An 18,797-nucleotide genomic window follows, 5' to 3' on the forward strand; every position below is an offset into this window, starting at 1 on the left:
GCCCCTGTGCTGCTCCTGGATTAATCCTCAAGGAAAAGGAGCCCCACGCGCTGTTCCTCCCACCCTGGGACAGTGCATCCCTTCCCTAGGGATGCCATGGGAATAGATGGCAACAACAACAACACTGCAAAGCCCCCAAGACCAGACAGACAAGCTGTAAAGCTTGGGAGCTTAACAGTATTAAGAGGAATGTCTTAAGTCATGAATATTTGCCACACTAATCTAGCCCTTAATCTTGTCCCAGTAACACAAGGATACACCATCCTTACCCCAAAGGATCAACAGAAAAGCAGAAAAAATCCCCATAAAGCTCTTAAATACACAGCAGCACACTTCTGGTTTGTAAAGAAAACTCTGGTCCTACGCCTAGACAGTGCTGCATCGACATTCATAAGTGTTCCCAGTTAGTTTTCAGTCTCTGAGCAACAAATAATTCATTAATTAAAAAAGGAAAAATGGGACATTCAGAGAGCCAACAAAAGCAGCCCTTAAACTGCATTCATTCAGCCAAATGCTTCAATAGAACTATTTGGAGAGAATGTCAAGAGTCTTTACCTAAGAAATTACTTTTCTTCTCTGGTCCTATGAGACTGGACTATACTGGACTGTCTTGTTCATCTAATGCACGATGGCACAGAAGATCAGCTTTAGGAGAGGCTCCCTGCTCAGAAAAGGGCTCTGGGAGTTTCCCACTGGCCTGTGCCAGGCCACATCCTCAGTGCCTGCCCCGAGCTGTGCTCCAAGGACAGCACCACAGAGAATATTCCTGGGTACTCAGGGAAACACAGGGAGCTCCTTTGGACGAGAGCACTGGAAAGAAAAAGTCCCCATGTATCAAAAATATGGAAAATCTGATCTGCTCACGCCAGCAGCTGCCTTTGTGTTCTGCACCTGGAGCAGGAGAGGAGTGAAATGTCCCTTTGAGGCTGGAAGGAGCAGAGAGTGGAACAGAACAAATCCTGCAGGAACAGCCCCATTTGAGGACAAAGCTCAGGGTGACCTCTGCTCTGCTCTCTCTGTTCTCTCACTTTCATTGTGTCAGTAAATCCAAACTCCAACAAGGGTCAAAGAAGCACATCCCGGCCTCTGCGGAGCAGAATATTTTAATAATTACAAACAATTATTTATAATTACATATATTTATAATTATAAATGTAATTATACAGGCGTAATTACAAATGCCTGCTGCAATTGTAATACAAATGTTTGGCTGCTGCACTGACAGCAGCGAATAAGCTGCACTGGAGAAGGGAATGTTCTGTCACCGCCGTGCACCGATGCTGTGTGTGCCTCCGTCGCGAAGGCCTGCAAGAGTGAGGGGACACTGACACCTCCTCCCACCTCCCACCTTTATTTCCTCCTGCAGTGACAGGCTGCAGCTGCCGACCTTTAGGTGCCTTGCACCACGGGCAGGGGACAGTGTTGGGGAAATGGCCTTGCCAAGTACGACAGCTGTCCCTGCACACTGCTGCCCAAACCCACGGATCCAGCCCCACGCACCCGCCACGAGTCACCGAGCAGTGCTTACGTTTCTCTGGAGGTTCTCTGCAAGTCATCCCAGCGTATTTTACAAAAGAATTAACTGGCACAATCCTTCTTTTTCCCAAGAAGGGAACACAGCCTATCAAACCCCTCAAGCAGAAGAGGAGCCCTGAGGACACACCATGGGTGGCTCAGAGGGACATGTGTGGCCTCTGGGCAGGTGGTCCTGCACTGGCAGCACAGGGGTGGCAGGTCCAGAACTCCCAAAATCACAGCAAAATGATTCTGCTGGAGGTTGCAGACCTCAGGGCTATGAGGGTCTGCAGAAAACAAAAGACACCACACAATTTTCCTCTTTCGAGGAGAATTTTTAAAAACCACGAATCACTGTGAGAAAAATGTCAAAATGCCACATTCTGGATGACACAAAATTTGCCTTTTTTCACAGAGCTCTTCAGAAACCATGACTTATTGAAATAAATACTTTGCTATTGACTTTCCCTTAAAGGCAGTGATTGAATTATCAGAAAAATCAGTGCAGAGCTACCTGACTCCTCCACTGTCCTCTTCGCTGGGTCATTTTTGATCCAAAGCCTGCATAACACGGGTGGACTGGGCTTCTCTCTCATCAAATAACACCCTGTTCAAATCCAGCTACAAATGAGTTGGCCTCCCTATCTGTCAGTCTATCTGCCATCCCCAGCCTCAGCCATGGATTTGTATGAACCCTGTCTAAATGCCAAGACAGATCTGTAAAGTTCTTCAGTTTCCCCCTCGAATCTGGGCAAAAACAACCATTCCCACTCATGCATGGAAGGGAAGTGACAAACTGCAGAGTGCTGCCGTAAGTCTTCTGTTGCACTTTAGGGGTTTTCTCTTTTCATTTGTTTTTCAACATCTTCCCTTAGGTCTGTGTGGATACAGAAAAACATGCCACAGTGAAAGAACAGAAAAACGTGGGAACAGTGGGAAAAGGTTTCTACCTTCTCTTTGCTTCATCACAAGAGAAGTTTATGTAAAAGCTATGTGCGACATAAAAATATGTCCTTGGAATCACCAAAAGTGGATGAATCTGGCTCTTTTACTAGAAATTATGAGTTCTCTTTCCTAACTAGAAAAACCTACAGGTGCCACACAAAGAGATTGTGTCTGGAAAGGAAATGATGTCATTTACAATCCCTAGGAAAACACATAGGAAAAGCCTATGTTAGAAATGCCTAGAAGAAGAGGCAGAGAAAGCAAAATGAAAACAAAGCAGCCAGGAAAGCAGAACACAGAGAAGGCTGAGAGCACCAGCAAAGGTACCTGAATGAGCTGGACATTGGTCAGCTTGGACCTGGGTAAAAATGGGTTACCATTTTCCAGGTACTGCAGGCTTGGGTCCATTAGCCCAAGGTGAATTCTTTGCTGTGGGTGCCACCCAAACTGGTTAAAGTAGCAGAGATTTTATACGAATTTTTGTCACATTGGCAGGCCCAAGAGGCTTTGCTCAGAGGGACATGATCAGAGAACAACCACAGAGGTGCAATCCAGATGTGAATATTCCATGCACAGATACAGAAATTACTTTCCCATGAAATCCTAGGCCCCTCTCTTACTTTCATCTCTGACTTGCTAGAGCTACAAAAGAACGAATTAATGTGAGGAACAGATTCGATTTCTTAATTAATGCACAATTTTTCACTGCTGTTCTCTGGAGACACTTCCTCCTCCATCCCTCCAAACCGAACTGAGACAGTGCAAACCAGTGCTGGGACTGTCACATTTCTGCCCCAGCAGAACACAAGTCCTGTGCAACATTTGCATCCCAGGCATCCCCACTGCAGGGTAGCAGGTGCTGCACTGCGCTTTTATACTCTGTGCAATCAGCACTGAAGGCTGAATAGATTTTGCCTTTATTTTCTTTCAGGAACTCATGCTCTCTCGCTTCTTTTAAGTTTTTCTTAATAGTGGCTTCTCAGCTGACATCACATGGATTTTTTTCCCCAATGTTTGTGCTGCAGGTGCACTTTGGAGGCTGTGGTAGGACAGCTGTCATCTCCTCCTCTGCAGCTTCACTTCCTATTTCATCCTTAAATCTTCAAATAGTTTCTTGCCTTGATCTCCTACTTCTGTGGAAAAGGAGGGTTTGGTGAAGTTTTGTTTGGGAATTTAATCACGATTGCTGCCAAAACCCATACATCTTTTGCTGTCCATTCACCTTATTCTGAGATAATGTCATATTCTTCCCAGGACTTCAAGGAGAGCTCAGGAGTTTTAAGGAAATTCTCTCTGCCTGCCAATAGTCTCATCTTTATGGCACGACACCCCCTGCAGCAGGCAGCTCTGAAGTCAGTTTGTGGTGACCAGAGCTATCAGCTCATGTTCTCAGGAATAACTCTATTAAAGGCTCATGTTTTATGCAAGTCAGAGATGCAGCCCTATTGATTTCACTTGAGAGAGAACCCTTCTTTGTGGCAGGGAGATGTTTGTTTTTCACCACTTTGCTGCCTTCACTGTTGCCCAACAGTGCAGCCCCTGCAGCTGGTGAAGGTCACCAGTCCTCAGTCAGCTTGTGTTCAGTGCAGGGCATCTGCACTTACTGATTCAGCATTTGGGGCCATTCTCATGCAGATGGATTCTGCCTTCCAATGCCCATCCATGGTGCACCTCATCTCTGGCTACATGCTCAGGTTCAGGGGGATTATGCAGACAATATTTTACTCAGAGCAGAATAACCAAAGCTCATTCTGTGCTCCCGTGCTCCTCAGGAGCTGCTGGCTGGAAAACACACTGGCACTTTGAGGGTGCATCTCACACACCTGGCAGTACCTGAAAGGAGCTTCCAAGAGCCTCAAGAAGCCATGGAAAGGATTTTGTGCAAAGGATCCATTTCTTACGAGGTCAAACAGCCACCCTGGTTGTGACAGATTGTACTCAAAGGCATCTCCTGCTCCTTGGAGAGCAGCACATGCACGGTGCCTGCAGCTACAGCCAAGGGCTTAGGAAAGGTTGCACCAGCGTTCTGAGTTAGGGAGTTAGAAAGGGATGAGCTGCTCCAGTAGAGTTCCTGCTTTTCAGGATACTTTATGTTTCTTTTCCTTATTTCTCTTCTTGCCTGTCTCATCCCAGCCTTCTTTATTTAGAATCACCTTCATTTTCAGGTACCCCAGGCTTTTCCCTGAGCTTGCTGCAGCTCTCCTGAAGTCCCAGTGACAGACAGAAAAATAATTGTTTGAAAGGCAGCAGCAGCCCCCTCCAGGATCTCTTCAGTCTCACTGAAGAGGAGCCCTTACTCACACAAGGTCAGCAGCCTTCCCCAAGGAGCCACACTCCTGTACAAAACCATCTGTGCATTCCTCAAATGGGCCAAAGCTGGAGGCATCTTCTTACAAGAGTTAAGGGGATCAAAGTTGGCAATAATATATTATTCCTCAGCAGAATTGGTTACACAAGATGAAAATATCAATAATAACAGAAGGCGATTAAACAAGCCCCACTGTCAAGTTAGTGAGGAACAGAAGGTCTTAGCAAATGGCTGGCTGTGAGGCTTCAAACTCACCAACAGCACTGCAAAGCACAAGCAAGCTGCAACTTAAACAATTCCAGTGGCGTGGTGTCCCCAGCCAGAGCTGGGGAACAGCCACGCACCCTGGGCTTTCACTTTGCTCAGGAACAGCACACGGGAGAAGCCTCCCGGTGTCTCAGGGTCTGGCTGGACCCTCCCCATCTCCCCAGGGTTATGTGCAATCAGGATCCAGCTGTGCCCCTCTGGGTTCCTCCCAGTGTCACCTTTCAGAAAGAGACCAAAAGGCACCGCTGGTGCTCTGCAGGAGCAGGGTGACTCTGGGGGTGCTGCAGGGTGGGCTGTAAGGAGGAGACACAACTCTGCTCCAAGGATACAGCCCCGTTTTTGCAGCTGCTGTTTCCCTTCTACACTTCCCTTGCTTCAGTGTCCCTTTGCCCCTGCTTTTTTGTACTCAGATCCTCATCTTCACTTAGCAATTTTGAAATCATTTACTTGGCATTTATAGTGCACAAAATGTGCTTAAAAACACAGCAATGAAGCATTCGCTCCAAGGAAGGATTTTCTCATTTCACTCTGATAATCTCTCATGCTAAACTCACGGCAGGTTGGGGAAATCTAAAAGTCTCCAGCTTCTGTGTGGCAGGAACTATTTAAGTCTGCAGTTTTCCAGTATGGGTGTATTGAAATCTTTTATTTGTGGGGTGGCAATAAAAGCTGTGGAGAGAAAATCTCCCCTGGCAACTCCAGAACTCTTGAAAGGCCCTTTCAAAGCAAACATTCCAGCAGTAAGAAACACTTCAGCATGCCGCGTTCCCATCTTCCCCTTCCTTCCCTCTCTGCCTCCCCAGCCTGTGCTCTTAGCATTGGAATAATAAATTTCTTTGTGCCCCATCTTACAAAAGTGTTTCACATCACCTCCATGCACTTGGCTGGGGAAGACCTCGTAATCACAGGTTATATTCTCTCCCACAGCACTGCAAGTATTTCGTGTTTCTTTGCAGCCAAGTGTTATCAGCTGGCCATGCAACAGTCAGTTTTGGGGGGAAAAAAAGATTATTGTATTCTGAAATACTGATTGCATCAAATGGCAACTAGATTGCGAGACAGTAATCATGCTGAGCTCAGGCAATTAAAAACTCTCTTGGAAAATTGGTGCTTGCTGAGCCTTTATGGAAAGAAATGAATTAAGAAGGAAAACAATAAGGAAGGGCATACATTAATTTGGCTCTGCAGTGCATAATGCTGATTGTAAGCAATCCTTTAAGGAAGAACTGTGTGTCTTAAGGATTTCCTCTTACGTTTTCAGAAGAATACCTGAGAGCCACCAGAGGGGGACTGCAAATTAAATCCTAACAGTAATCTCAGGAGCAGCAATTGGGAAAGAACACATAAATAAACTATATAAATAGGAGCTAGCATTTCCTGCTAGGAACTTCTCTTTTGTGGCAATGCCTCTCAAACAAAGGGCTCCCCTTGCTGGCAGTCCTGCTGGGCCACCTCCATCTCCGTGCCCTGAGAGCTGCTGCTCCGCCCGCGCTGCTGAGCTGCGCTGGGTGTTTGCACAAGTAACTCAAGAAAGGATTTCCTCCCTCGTGTCTGTACTGCAGCCAGCCCCGTGGAGCTCCTGTGCAGCTGGGAGAGCTGCAGGGTGGGCACTGTGTGCACAGCACTGCCACGCAGGGCTGAGCACGCTGCGGGCACTCCGCAAACAGTCCATGCAAATAAACGCCCAAACCTCTGCCAAGAAGGGAAATGTTCATTTTACAGCCCCTTCCTGACACTTGCACCAGTTCAGGTCTCTCTGCTCATTATTCCCCTCTGGCCCACAATGGATTTTGGGCCAGGCTTATGTCTGGGGGAGGTTGCAACTTCCAGCCCAGCAGACTCCATATCCGTACCTATGGCCTTGTGTGTACCAACATTTTAGCACCTCACCTTTTGCTGACAGACTCTGGTTTTGTTCCATATATTTGCTTTTGAATCTAAACTACCACATTTTTAAATGAAATCAAGTTTTTGCCATTCAGTTGTGAACAGAGTTGTACCAAATGTAAAATAAAAGTGCTGATCAGCTGTCTGGAAAAACCAAGGCGACTGAGGCTGCTGTTTGTTTTCCAGGGCCCGGGCTCCAGGAGATGGCACTGCCAGAGCCCAGGCTGGGAGCTGACTGCTTCAACAGAACACAAGCACGATGCCTATTTGTTCTAGAATCATGGAGCACTTCCAGTGCTTTTCCTCAGGAGAAATTCATCAAAGGAGTAAAATTCAACAACTTAATATTAACAAAAAGTGACTCATTTTCATAGTGAATTCGGTGGAAAGCTGCTTAATTCCCCAGCCAAGCATCACAGAGTTCCAAATCTGCCCCTTAACTTCTTGTTGAACAGATGCAAGCTTTAAAGCTTAATCCCTGCTTAACACTTTTGGTATTTTTAACGATATACCTGGACCATTCTCCAATAGCCTGGCTCGACTCACAAAAACAACTCTAGCAATTCAAGAAGTCTTAAATGTGGGAATAAATCTTGGTACAGTGCCATGAGTATAAGTCAGACTTTAAAAATTGACAACAGCAAACAAAATGCTAAATCCTGATATTTAGTTAACCACTGAAGCCCCTCCTCCCACTGAAGCTGAGGGAGCCTCTCACTGGAGTGTGTAATTACTCCTAAGAAGAGAAAAACCACACCCCAGCGCGACACTTCCACACTTCAGGCAAATGGAAAAAGAAATCCATTTATAACTTCACTTTGTTCTTCCACCCTTATTTAATGAGTTGTCTGATTCAATAATCCAGCATTAACTACTTGCTTTAAGGCTGGGTTTTCCCCATTCCCCCCAGAATCCCACACACACCCCAATCCTGATGTACAAAGGCACAGATCTGCCAAGGTATGTGTTACTTCTCCTCCTGTTCCTGATCCGATGAAGAACACCAAACTAGTTTTCACTCTGAATTCCAGTGCTGTATAATGGGAATGCAAAAATATAAATAATTAAAAATCTAGCAAGAAAAAGCCTGCCTTTGCCCACAGCGGAGAAAGGGAGCTGGTTACTGTCAACAGTAGGTGCTTCTTCTGCCAAATAAATTAACTGTACTTCAAAATGATGGTGCCGTGTCAGCCTCCTCTGACATCTCCAACTCCAATTCCGTATCTCAAAGGGATGCATCTCAGAACACTTTACTAAAACACAGGTGTGGGTGAGTTAAACCACAAAAATAAATACCCAAGCTGCCTTCAAAATCCACTGTGACCCACGGAGCAGGGGAACACAAAGGTTAGGCTGCTGCCAGTGCAAATCGCTGCTGAGCTGCCTCAGCACAAGGTTCTGTGGCAATGAAGCCACCTGTGGGTGGATTCAGCGCTGTGGGTGCATTTTAACACTCATGGGTGCTGCCCAAACCCCTGCTCTGGGTCAGGATGGGATTCTGCCACCCAGGCAGCGCCGTGTGCTGCCCAGTCCCGTTCTCTCAGCTCTCACATCAGGGGAGAGGGCAGCAGATAAAGACTTTTCTCTCGTCCTGGAGCTGACAGCTAATGGCTGCTGTAAGTCTCACACAGAGCAAATCCTGCCCTCTGTAACGCCGCTGTCACTCCAGTGCCTATCAAACACCCCCATGACTTCAGCTGAGAGCACAGCTTGGCCCCAGGGGTTTTGATGACAACAGGAATCTGAATTAATTTGCCCAGCCAGAATGATAGTTCAAGAGGTATAAAAGCCTCAGAATCATGAGGTTCAGATAGCTGCAATTAGAATATTTAAATCGCCAGCTACAATAAGGTTTACAAAGCAGAGTTTAGCATTGATTCTAATGAATTTCTACAGAATCTGGAGAAAAAGCCTGCAAAAGTTTGTCATTTTCTCCCAACAACAGCTACTTATTGCTGCATTTGTTGAGCCTGGACTGAGTTGTTTATTTACTCTGTGCATTTCTCAGTATAAAATATTCAGAGTTTATCCTAAGCAATCCATGGTTTGGTAATGATTGTTTCCCAGGACTGGGATCCATGCCCTTTGCAGTTCTGCTCTCAGAGCAGCCAAATGCTAAGCCATAGAATTGTTTTCTTCCTCTGAAGTAGCAGCTGGTGCCTTGGAAGACACCATAAGCATCTCTGCCGAAATCTGTGTAATTGCACATGTCGGTGTGGTCTGTTCTGAACGTCTCCTTCTCCCAGACAAAACACTCTTTTCTCAAGCTGGCTTTGAAGACTGCATGTGTTCAAAAATAGCTTCAGGAAGGCACACACATATATTTTGCTATAAACTGTGTACAACGTGTGCTGTATACAGAATATTAATTCCTCAATATGTGATTTTGTGAGACTGCCTCTCTGGCATCATTATTGCTATACATGGAGCTGGTTTGTGTGCAAATATAACTCTAAACACGAAGTTTTAGCTTGGCACCATCCTGAAACAATATAGATTTCCACCTGTTGCTGTGTAACAAGAGCGGCTGTTAAGCTAAATCTTTAATATGCAGTAAGTGGCTGCGGTCCTCTGTTCTGATCATATTTTGTCAAGATAGAAAACTAATTAGCAGAATCTGGTGACCAGGATGTCAGAACCTCTGATATTCCAACAAAGAGCAAAATCCTTAATTCAACAGCAGACATATTGTAGAGAGAGCTGATGGACTCTCCTGCCCATCTCTAATGACTCATAAAGATGAACTTTGCATGGGGACAAAGAGAATGGGGTATTTTGTCCAAAATAACCAGAAATCCTAAGAAGCTCTAATTTTTAAGTGTGATGAATTGCAAACAGCTCGATGATAATTCATTATTGCTGTAATTTAGGCATATCTGTCTACAGATACAAAAGACAAGATGTTAAGACAAGACAACTGTTTCTTGCCAATAAATCCTCCTGAGCCAGGAGCGTCCCTGTCATCGCCATGGCACTACTGAGACACAGACAGCAGCTCAGAGCAGGTCTGGAGTAAAGCACAGAGGTAAACCACAAGTCCTCAGTCCCAAAAAGACTCCTCTCCTTCCAAGTAATCCTCCTGCTGAGCTGAGGAATGTTTCACTGCCATAAACCTCCTGCCCCTGCCAGGCACCAGGGGAGTCATTATTTCAGGGGCTGAGCCCTGCACTGCAGAGCCCGTTCCCTGCCAGCTCCCGGGGACAGATGGGCACGGAGCTGGCAGTGACCTGGGGCTGCTCACAGCTGGTCTCACGGAGCTGGTGGCACTGACTCACTGGCACTAATCAGGTGAGATTAAAAGGACAGGATGGACGGGGAGAAGGACTCACCAAATTAAACACTCACACTTCAAAAGCTTTTTAGTGACACAGCCCCAGCCTGGCCCCTGCTCCAGGGCTGTCACGTCTCCAGGGCTGCCAATCCTGAACCACTTCTCTGAAGAAAATGATCACTTAGGAAATAAGATCTAGTTCAAAATTAATTGTGCAACAAGCCAAGTGGCACCAAAGTAAATCCATCATATAAACAAGCAGAGAGGATTTTCACTGCTTCCAGAAAGAGTTTGGCCTCCTGGAGGAAGGTAATTTCTGCACGAGCGACCACAAAATAAAGCTCTTAGGTAATGCAGTGATAGGTACTCAAAAATATGATAGATGGAGGAACAAGATTAGCTCTACTTTATGTACAAGTCCATTACATTCTTGAGCACATACTTTAATAGCAAAGCAGCTGCAGAACTTGCAAATTACAAGCTCTGGCTTTGTTTTCAGAGCTGCTGCATAAATAGTTGTATTTAGCAACTCCAGGCAGGCGCTCCTTTGTGTAAATTGTCCTAAGAATGTGCTGTGAGTCTACAGCAAGGAATTGTTCCCAAAAATTCAGTATCATCTAAATTGGAGAAGCTCAGTATCCTTCCGTTTCCCTGTTTGTTTTTTCCCCGTGGATCCCTGTAGCAGTTATTGTGCTGAGGCTGGAGATCTCTGTGCCCAGGGCTGTTGGATAAGGTCCTCAGTCACTCATCTGCTTTGTCTGGAATAGGGAAAAACTCTTCTCAGATTCAATCTATTTCAGCTATTACCCTTCATGCCTTTGTTACACTGTTTTTTCTGCACATTAGATAAAGCCTGGCTGGCTGCTGCCAGGAAAATTAGGTCTTCTATTGTTTTACCATTAATTATGGAGGGTTCAAGATAAGGTTTGTGTTCGGAAAGTAGAGGGCAGGAATGGTTTGAGTTTTACTTTCATTACAATTAGACAGGAAATTATGAAAAGGTGAAAAATAATTCATTGAAGAGCTTTCCTGTAGCAAGATAACGAGGAAGGCACATTCTGGCACAGATGGAGTTCACGGGGTACTATCGAACACCATTGTTCTCAGCGTGTGCCTCTGCTGGGCACGGGGAGCCTGTTCCTATTGCCACTCATGGGGGCAGAAATGGGCAGGGGGAGGCCCCTGACTCTCTGCTGTTCTACTGAAGGCCTTTTCTCCTACAAAAACCCCCAAAAATTAGGCTAAATTAGTCGATGGTGTGAGGCATTGAGTGACTGCAGAGATTTTGGAACAATCAGTCACTTTCTGCGTAACTTGTGAAGGACATGGAAATATGAATAATCTAAGGATGAGTTAATTGGCAACTGTCTCGCTTTCATTTGAACACCACCGAGATAAACATTTGCACTAAGAAGCTGTCCTCATTAGAATTTCTTCACTTGATGCTGATGGCAATGTTTACAACTACCATGAAACTACAGAGTTTTCAGCGTTTTCCTTCATGTGGAATTACTGCGGTTCAGGCTTTTAAAGGCACTTTTACAAAGGAGGGCATGAACCTTGCCTGGAGCTTCTAACTGCAGGCTGACCATGCCAAAACCCCTCAGGGTACATTTCCTTCTGCGATAAACCTCCTGTAATCAACTTCTGCCAAGTCTCCGCCATTTCTTTCTTTTCAGCTTCACAGCCCGTTGTATTTATTTAGGTTTCGAAGGAAAAGCAGGACCCTGGGAGAGGAGTCCTCCAAGAGAGTAAGTCTGTGGCAAAAGACCACTGAAGTTGATGAGGTGCTAGTGAAGATGAGGATTTTGTCCACTCAGAGTCAATAGAAGATTTAGAAACCACATAATGCAGGTGGAGGAGGGGAGAAGGCTGTATTTCTCTGCCTTGTTAGCAGATAAGGAAGCGAGATTCCAAGGGGAATGAGTGATTTACCCACAGTCACACAGGAAATCAGCAAGAGATATGGAAATGAATGCTGAGAAGCATTTCAGTGTCTTAATCATAAAGCCAATCTTTTCCCTCAAATGCCAACAGCATTAAATGTTCCTTTTAAATAATGGAATAAGCATATGACTTTCATTGACATACAGGAATGTTTCCATCAAAATATTTTAGAGGGCAGCCAGTTCCAGTGGAAGGGTCGGTCAGTATTAGGGTTTAGGTCTGGTTGTAGGAACCAGGGATTGGGATGAACTAAAGCAAGCTCAGCTGGCAGACTCCTTTGAGGATCATATCATGCTAAGGTCGAAAAATTCAAGGTCAGAAAAACTCTGGGTGTGTTTAATTATATTTAGCGCTAATTAGGGAGGCTTTGGAAAAAGGGACTGAAATATTGTCTCGTTGGGAAGCCATTAAGCTGTTAGGGGGTAGATGGTGAGAATAGGGAAGATTCACATCTCTGGCATACAAATCAATCACTTGTTCATCCCTTATCTCTCTGCCCATGTCTGAGCAGTGTCAGGTGGTACCGAGGCACCTGCCCAGAGAAACACATTTTGTATAAATACATAAGAGCCTGGGTGGAAGCCTGTTTTTATTTAATCTAGCTTCACTTCGTTGTGTCTTAATTGAAAATAATGATGTTAGAGCAGTGATCAAAGAATTGTCTCATTAATTGGCTATTAAATCATTAGCTATTAAACGGAAATAAAAGGTTAAGAATGCAACACTCTGCTCTGCCCAAAAGAATATGAATATGTCACCAATTACAAAGAAACAATAAAGGCAGAATTAACAGTGAAAAGAAGCTTAAGATAAGGCAATTAGATCCAAAATGCCTGACAACTCTCATTAGAGGGTTTAGCAGTACAACCTACATGGAAAAGGCAACAGAAATTCAGAAGCAAAGTCAATATTGACTTTACCAAAGGGGCTTGTAAAGGGAATATGCATTTTTCTGAAAAAATATAGGCACATAAACCCTGTACTAAATTTTAACTCAGCTAATTAATTGTAATGGATTCAATCTTGCAACCAATACATATATTTGCAGTTAAAAAATTATGCCTGAACAGCATTCGGTCTGAGAGCCCCTCTCAGTAATTTGTGACTGAAATCATGCAAGTGTGCTGCAGTTTTCACAGAAAATAACATTACTCCTGGTTTATATCACCAGGATGAGGCAATATCAACAAAGACCGCATTCAGACTTCTCAGGTTTTCTCCTTGTGTCAAAATATGAGAGAGACAGGTACCAGGTTTGGGAGAGGGTCCCAGAGGCATTGCCTCTGTCAGTGATTTGAGACCCAAATAATTTCATAAAGCAGGCAAATGAAGACCTGATTTGTATCAAGTCACTACCAAAAATAAATAAATAAAAATTACAGTGCAAATCCTATCTGGTTCAGTCCAGTATTCTCAAACTACAGCAAGTCCTAGAAACACCAGAAACTCAATTAATAGAAATAAAAGTCCCCACACAGCATCTTTGAGATCTGGATCCGGTTTTCTGAAGCACAGAAAGAAGACGGGCTCAGCAATACATTTATGATGTACAACTTGGTGCTTGAGTTTATATATGAACAATTCATTGTTCATATTTATCAACAGATAAATAATAGTCACTAACCAGATAACAGCTGCATGCTGCACAGAGAAAAAATAAAGAATAGCAACATTTATCAAGGCAGTCTTTTCCTTTGACAATTAATGTAGTCATAAACAAAGATATTCATCCATGTTACTCTGGGAAGGACCTTCAAAGAAATTTGGTTTCCAGAAAAAGAAAATGGGATTTTTTTCTTTCCCTATGGATACATAAAGGAAAATATGGAACCCATAAATAATACCAAAAAAAACCCCCATCCCATACCAAATTCTCTGTGGTCAATTTTTAAGTTCACTTAAAACAAGAACACACCCAAACCACATAATAAAACAAATTAATCCATTAAAGATATTCAAAAGCATCTCTTTTATGCCTAAAAATAATAATAATGAGCTAAAAGCTGAAAGCCATGCAATGGTGTCAGAAGTCAGGCAGGCAGAGTCTTGATAAAGTCACATTAACACAATTTTCATCACAGTGTCAGGGAGACAGAACCAGTTGAACATAACATTTAAAAAAAAAAGCAACACTAAAAACAAACCACTAAAAAACCAGCACAGCATTGTTTAAAAGCTCCCAGCTCTCACTTTAAGATTTTTGCAATATTGTTGTTATTTTCCATTCCTGCCACACTCCTCCAGATGTTGGTACAGTTCCGAATCTTTAGTTCTAAGAAACTCTTGACTGGCGATGCAGCCAGAGCATGAAGGAACCTCCCTGCCCTCTGTTCAGTTATTCTGCATTATCGCTGTGAAACGATGGACACGGAACAGCCACAGGAGAACACAGACCCCTCTGGAAGGAGCTCACCTTGCTCTCATCAGCACTGGCCACCAGAGGAACACCTGGGCAGCTCTCCCAGTCCCCCTGGCCCTTTCTGCCCATGGGACAGAGCAGCACAAACAGCTCTGGATCAGCCACGGGACCGTGCTGACCCTGCAGGACCTCTGGAACCTCCCTCCTCACCACACCGTGGGTGCCACCCTCCACCACAGCAACATCCAGCACTGGGAAACAGCTGGCTGATGGAAAATCCCAGTATGGGGGTGCTGGAGGGGAAAAGGGTATAAACCCCATTCTCCAGCTCAGGTGGGTGCCTCACCTTTACGACGTCTTCGTCAGCAGATCTGCACTCGGTGGAGTCCGAGACGTCGACCACGGATCCGTCCTCCTGCACGGCAACGACCTTGACTGGCACAGACACCATTCTGCCCGTGAGGATGGCCGTGTTGAGGATCTCTGTGTCCTGTGTGCACACACAAACACAGGATGGGTGTTAGAGGAGCACAACACCACAGGAATGCCACAGGGATCATGACAGTGACAGGCGCGAGGATGGGACCCTCCCTCGCACACACCCTTCAAACTCCCTGCAATATTTTAGCAACTTTCTAAGCCAGAAGTTGCATCTGGACCAACAAGTCCTTGTTTCGACAAACGTGGATTTACTCTTTTTGAGCCCGTTTACAGGTTTGGCTGAGGGCAATGCAATCTGTAAGGCCATGAGGCACTAAGGGCTGCCTGCAGCTCAGCCCTGCTCAGTAGGCTCTCCAGGGCATCAGCAACTCCTCCCACTCCTTTGCCCCAGTTCGTGCCAGTGATTTGGGAGCTGATTATCCACCATTACAACAACAGCATTTCTTCCTTACTGCTCCACTGCTCCAGCTAACAGAGCTGTGAGTTGACCATTTATTTCCATAAATACATTATGAGAAAAACTATGCATCCATCTACAACTTTTTTAGTCTTTCCCCATCAAAATCCCACCTAGAGACGCTTAACCACATTTATCTGTAATCCTGATGAATTCACAGTGCTGGCACTCTAATGACTCCATTAACACAGCCTTCCTCTGTGTCTCATATGGCTGCAGTTTGACTAATTACTCCAAATGAGTTGCTACAGAGGCCCCTGCCTGGCATAAGCAGGTAGAGACTGGAGGGGAACAGCTTTTGCAGAAGCAGTGCTGACTGCCAGCCCAAAAGTTGACACACAAGTGGGGCAAGGAATGATCTGGGATTTCACAGGAATTCATTCTGGCCATCTCAAAAAGCCTGTGATAGGAAATACTGCTCTGAATCAATCCCCTCTTCATTTTTCAACTTCCATAAAACTAATTGCTTGCCAGTTGGGGGGGGGGTTGGGGGGAGAATAAAAAAGTTGCTTCGAACTAATCTAACTTTAAATTCCATTATTAGAATTGGTGGAAGAAGAAATGGATTTTAGTGAAAAATTTGATGGGAGCTTGTATAGGGAGATATATTCACTATCATTTGCTCTGGCTGCTGGCTAGATTGATAGAGAGTAATGGGCATTGACCACAAGCTAAGGACAGCTGGAGAAGACCAATAAATACTTGCAACTAAGATGTATTATTAATCAATATTCAGAACCTTCTGCAAAAAGCGGCCTGAATTAAATGAGCTGGAGCACTAAAAACAGCAGTGCAGCTACCTCCGAGAGCCCACGAGATGTTTATGGGCAGCCACAGCCCAGAAAAGCATCGAGCGCACACTCGAGTCCATTTCTGGTCAGAACAGCACTAAGAGGACGTGCTCAACTTCACACTCAGACTTCAATGTGATTTAAGAGTCATCCTGAGCAGAGATGCCTTTCCAAAGAACACCTCAGGAAATAAGTACAGGCTTTGTTCTGTTCTCTGCGAGGCACAAACCAGATGTTTTACACAGTAAATGACTGTCTAGTTTTTGTTTCTGCTGAATGGGCTCATTTATTACCAGCTGCCAGCCACGAGAGAGGGACACTGGCAAAGAGAGAAGTATGTGACAGAAGTGGAAGTGTGAAAAAACAACCGGAAATCCTTTAGAAAGACTGAGATTTGAACAAGGCTGAGAAAAAAAATGTACTGCCAGGTGAAAGAAAGCACTTAGGTACACCTCAGGTGGAAAAAGGTTTTATAAGACAGACAAAGAGAAACTGAAGCTAATTCATCCACAAGTCAGAGAAGAGGTAGTTATATTTCACCACTGTAAATATCCCATATATACTAAGCCATCAAATATCAGATGTTTGATGAAGACCTGGTGGTCCTGTGTCAAAAGGCTCTCAAGGAGCAGTTCTCCAACATTCACCAACAACAGGTCTCCTTCAGTGCATTTGGGGAAAACCTGTTTTGGCCAAGGTCACAAACAATGAAAACACAACAAATTCCACTTCCAAACTCTCTGTTAGCACAGCTGTGAACTCCTCCAGGTCAGGCAGGCAGTGCTTGTGTGCAATCACAGCCTGATCCAAAGCTCTACCGAGTCATGGATTAAAGGATTCTTTGGACTTTGGTGGACTTGGAACCAGCTGCTCAACAGGCCTGATCTACTTCTCGTTAGTTTTTTGTGCTGTTTGTTCTCTCACCCGGGTGTTGACCGTCGTGTGTGGCAAAGCACAAACAAACCTCCAGCCTCCCTTAAGTGCTGTTTAGCTGCCAAAGCTGCAGTCAGACTTTGATGCACTGAAGGACAATGCAAAGTTTATAAAAGCATTTGCATTCCTTTCATAAACTCCCAGTGAAGATAGCATGAGACAAGCACAAGCACCGCAACTGTCCTGAACTTTCTCTGCTTCCCAGCACATACAGGTACCCACCGTGCTAATTAGCTGGTGCAGCCTCACAAACCCTGCAATTCCACCAGAGAAATCAATATTTCAGATGCCTGATGCCTGGACTGAGTGTTACACAAATATAATAGGCTGTGTAAAGGCCTTTTTAAGAGCTGGCTATTTATAGACTGCAAAAATGTATTTCCTCTGAGGAAGAAATATGAACTAATTGACTGTCCAGTAGATTTATAAACAGACTTTTTAGTGCTTCTTCAGCAAGTCATAACATTTCATGTAAATTCTGTAAAGCTTGGTTTACATTTCCACAGTAGGGTTTACTGCAGAAAAAGAGCTACTAAACTTTAGATACCTGTGCTGGTGATTACTAACAGCACCTGAAATGTAGAGAGGGGTCATTGTGTTGATTTACATGGGTAGGTCCTCCCACGTGGCACAGTGAAACATCAGACCCAGGACCACCAGCACAATCCTCTCACTGTGGGCACTGCAAGGTCCCAGGTGAAAAGCTGGAAATCCTTTCCCATCTCTTTTGTTGAGGGTTTCAGCTGTCAGACTTTGACCAAAACCCTCAGCTCAGCAGCCGGGGTGGGAGCTACACATTTGTATCACAGGCCCCATCCCTGAAAAATAATAATGTGTGTGTTTATCTCCAGCTCTCTCTGTACCTGAATGCATTAGCACTTCAGCAGAGCTCTTCTTAATTACAACTGTAACCTGCTAATAGCATTTCTTTGTTGTCTGAAGGAATCTACTTCTTATGCAGCCCAGGCTAAATTAAAATTTAATACAACATCAGGTCGCAACAGAACTAGGAAGCAAATGACAGCTGTTTAATTAAAACCTAAAGCTGATTAGATGGCACTACTGAGAGAAATACTCAAGAGGAAGAGCTGAAAACTACTGAAACTCAAGGCCAGGATAATGGCTTTATTTAAATATGAATAAACGCTGCACACAGCCGTAGTAAATGTTTGACAACTGGTGGGTTTGGACAAATGGGGAGGCAACGTGAATGGGAGAGGTGTCAGGAGTCATGAGAGAGCTTTGACTGCAAACACTGCTGTTACCCATGGATGTGGCCTGAAGCTGGGATTACTGAGGAGTGACTCCAATGGGAAGGCACAAATCAACTGAGGAACTCCAGGCACAAAGTTCCCAATAATTACGCTTTAAACAACACCACAGTGACCTAAATGCTCCTTAGGCAGGTGGTGACTCTATGGCAGCTCACCCAGCTCCCTTGAGCTGACACCATGCAGCTTCTTCGCCCTCTGTTGTTGAAAAATAAAGACATGGAGACATAGATGATACATCTCACAAGAAAGCACCTCAGGAGCCAGGAGCTGGGCCCAGGTTACCCAGACCCCAGTGCCTGATTGCTGCCCCTGTGGGAGCAGCCAGCATCCTTCCCACAAAGCCTGGCAGGCACTGCAGTCCCACACCAGCCCAGGTTCCCGTGACAGATATCATCCCTGTGA

The 18,797-nt window shown here is 44.8% G+C and overlaps 1 protein-coding gene across 1 annotated transcript in view; it reads right to left on the bottom strand.

The window, feature by feature from the left end:
• Positions 1–18,797, bottom strand: part of TMEM132B (transmembrane protein 132B) — a 222,238-nt gene that overhangs the window by 26,281 nt on the left and 177,160 nt on the right. The window contains exon 5 of the mRNA XM_039561156.1: positions 14,846–14,989. Coding sequence (XP_039417090.1) covers positions 14,846–14,989 — 144 coding nt within the window. The remainder of the gene's footprint in view (positions 1–14,845; positions 14,990–18,797) is intronic.

The sequence above is a fragment of the Corvus cornix genome, chromosome 15 (assembly GCF_000738735.6).
Source record: "Corvus cornix cornix isolate S_Up_H32 chromosome 15, ASM73873v5, whole genome shotgun sequence".
Lineage (NCBI taxonomy): Eukaryota > Metazoa > Chordata > Aves > Passeriformes > Corvidae > Corvus > Corvus cornix.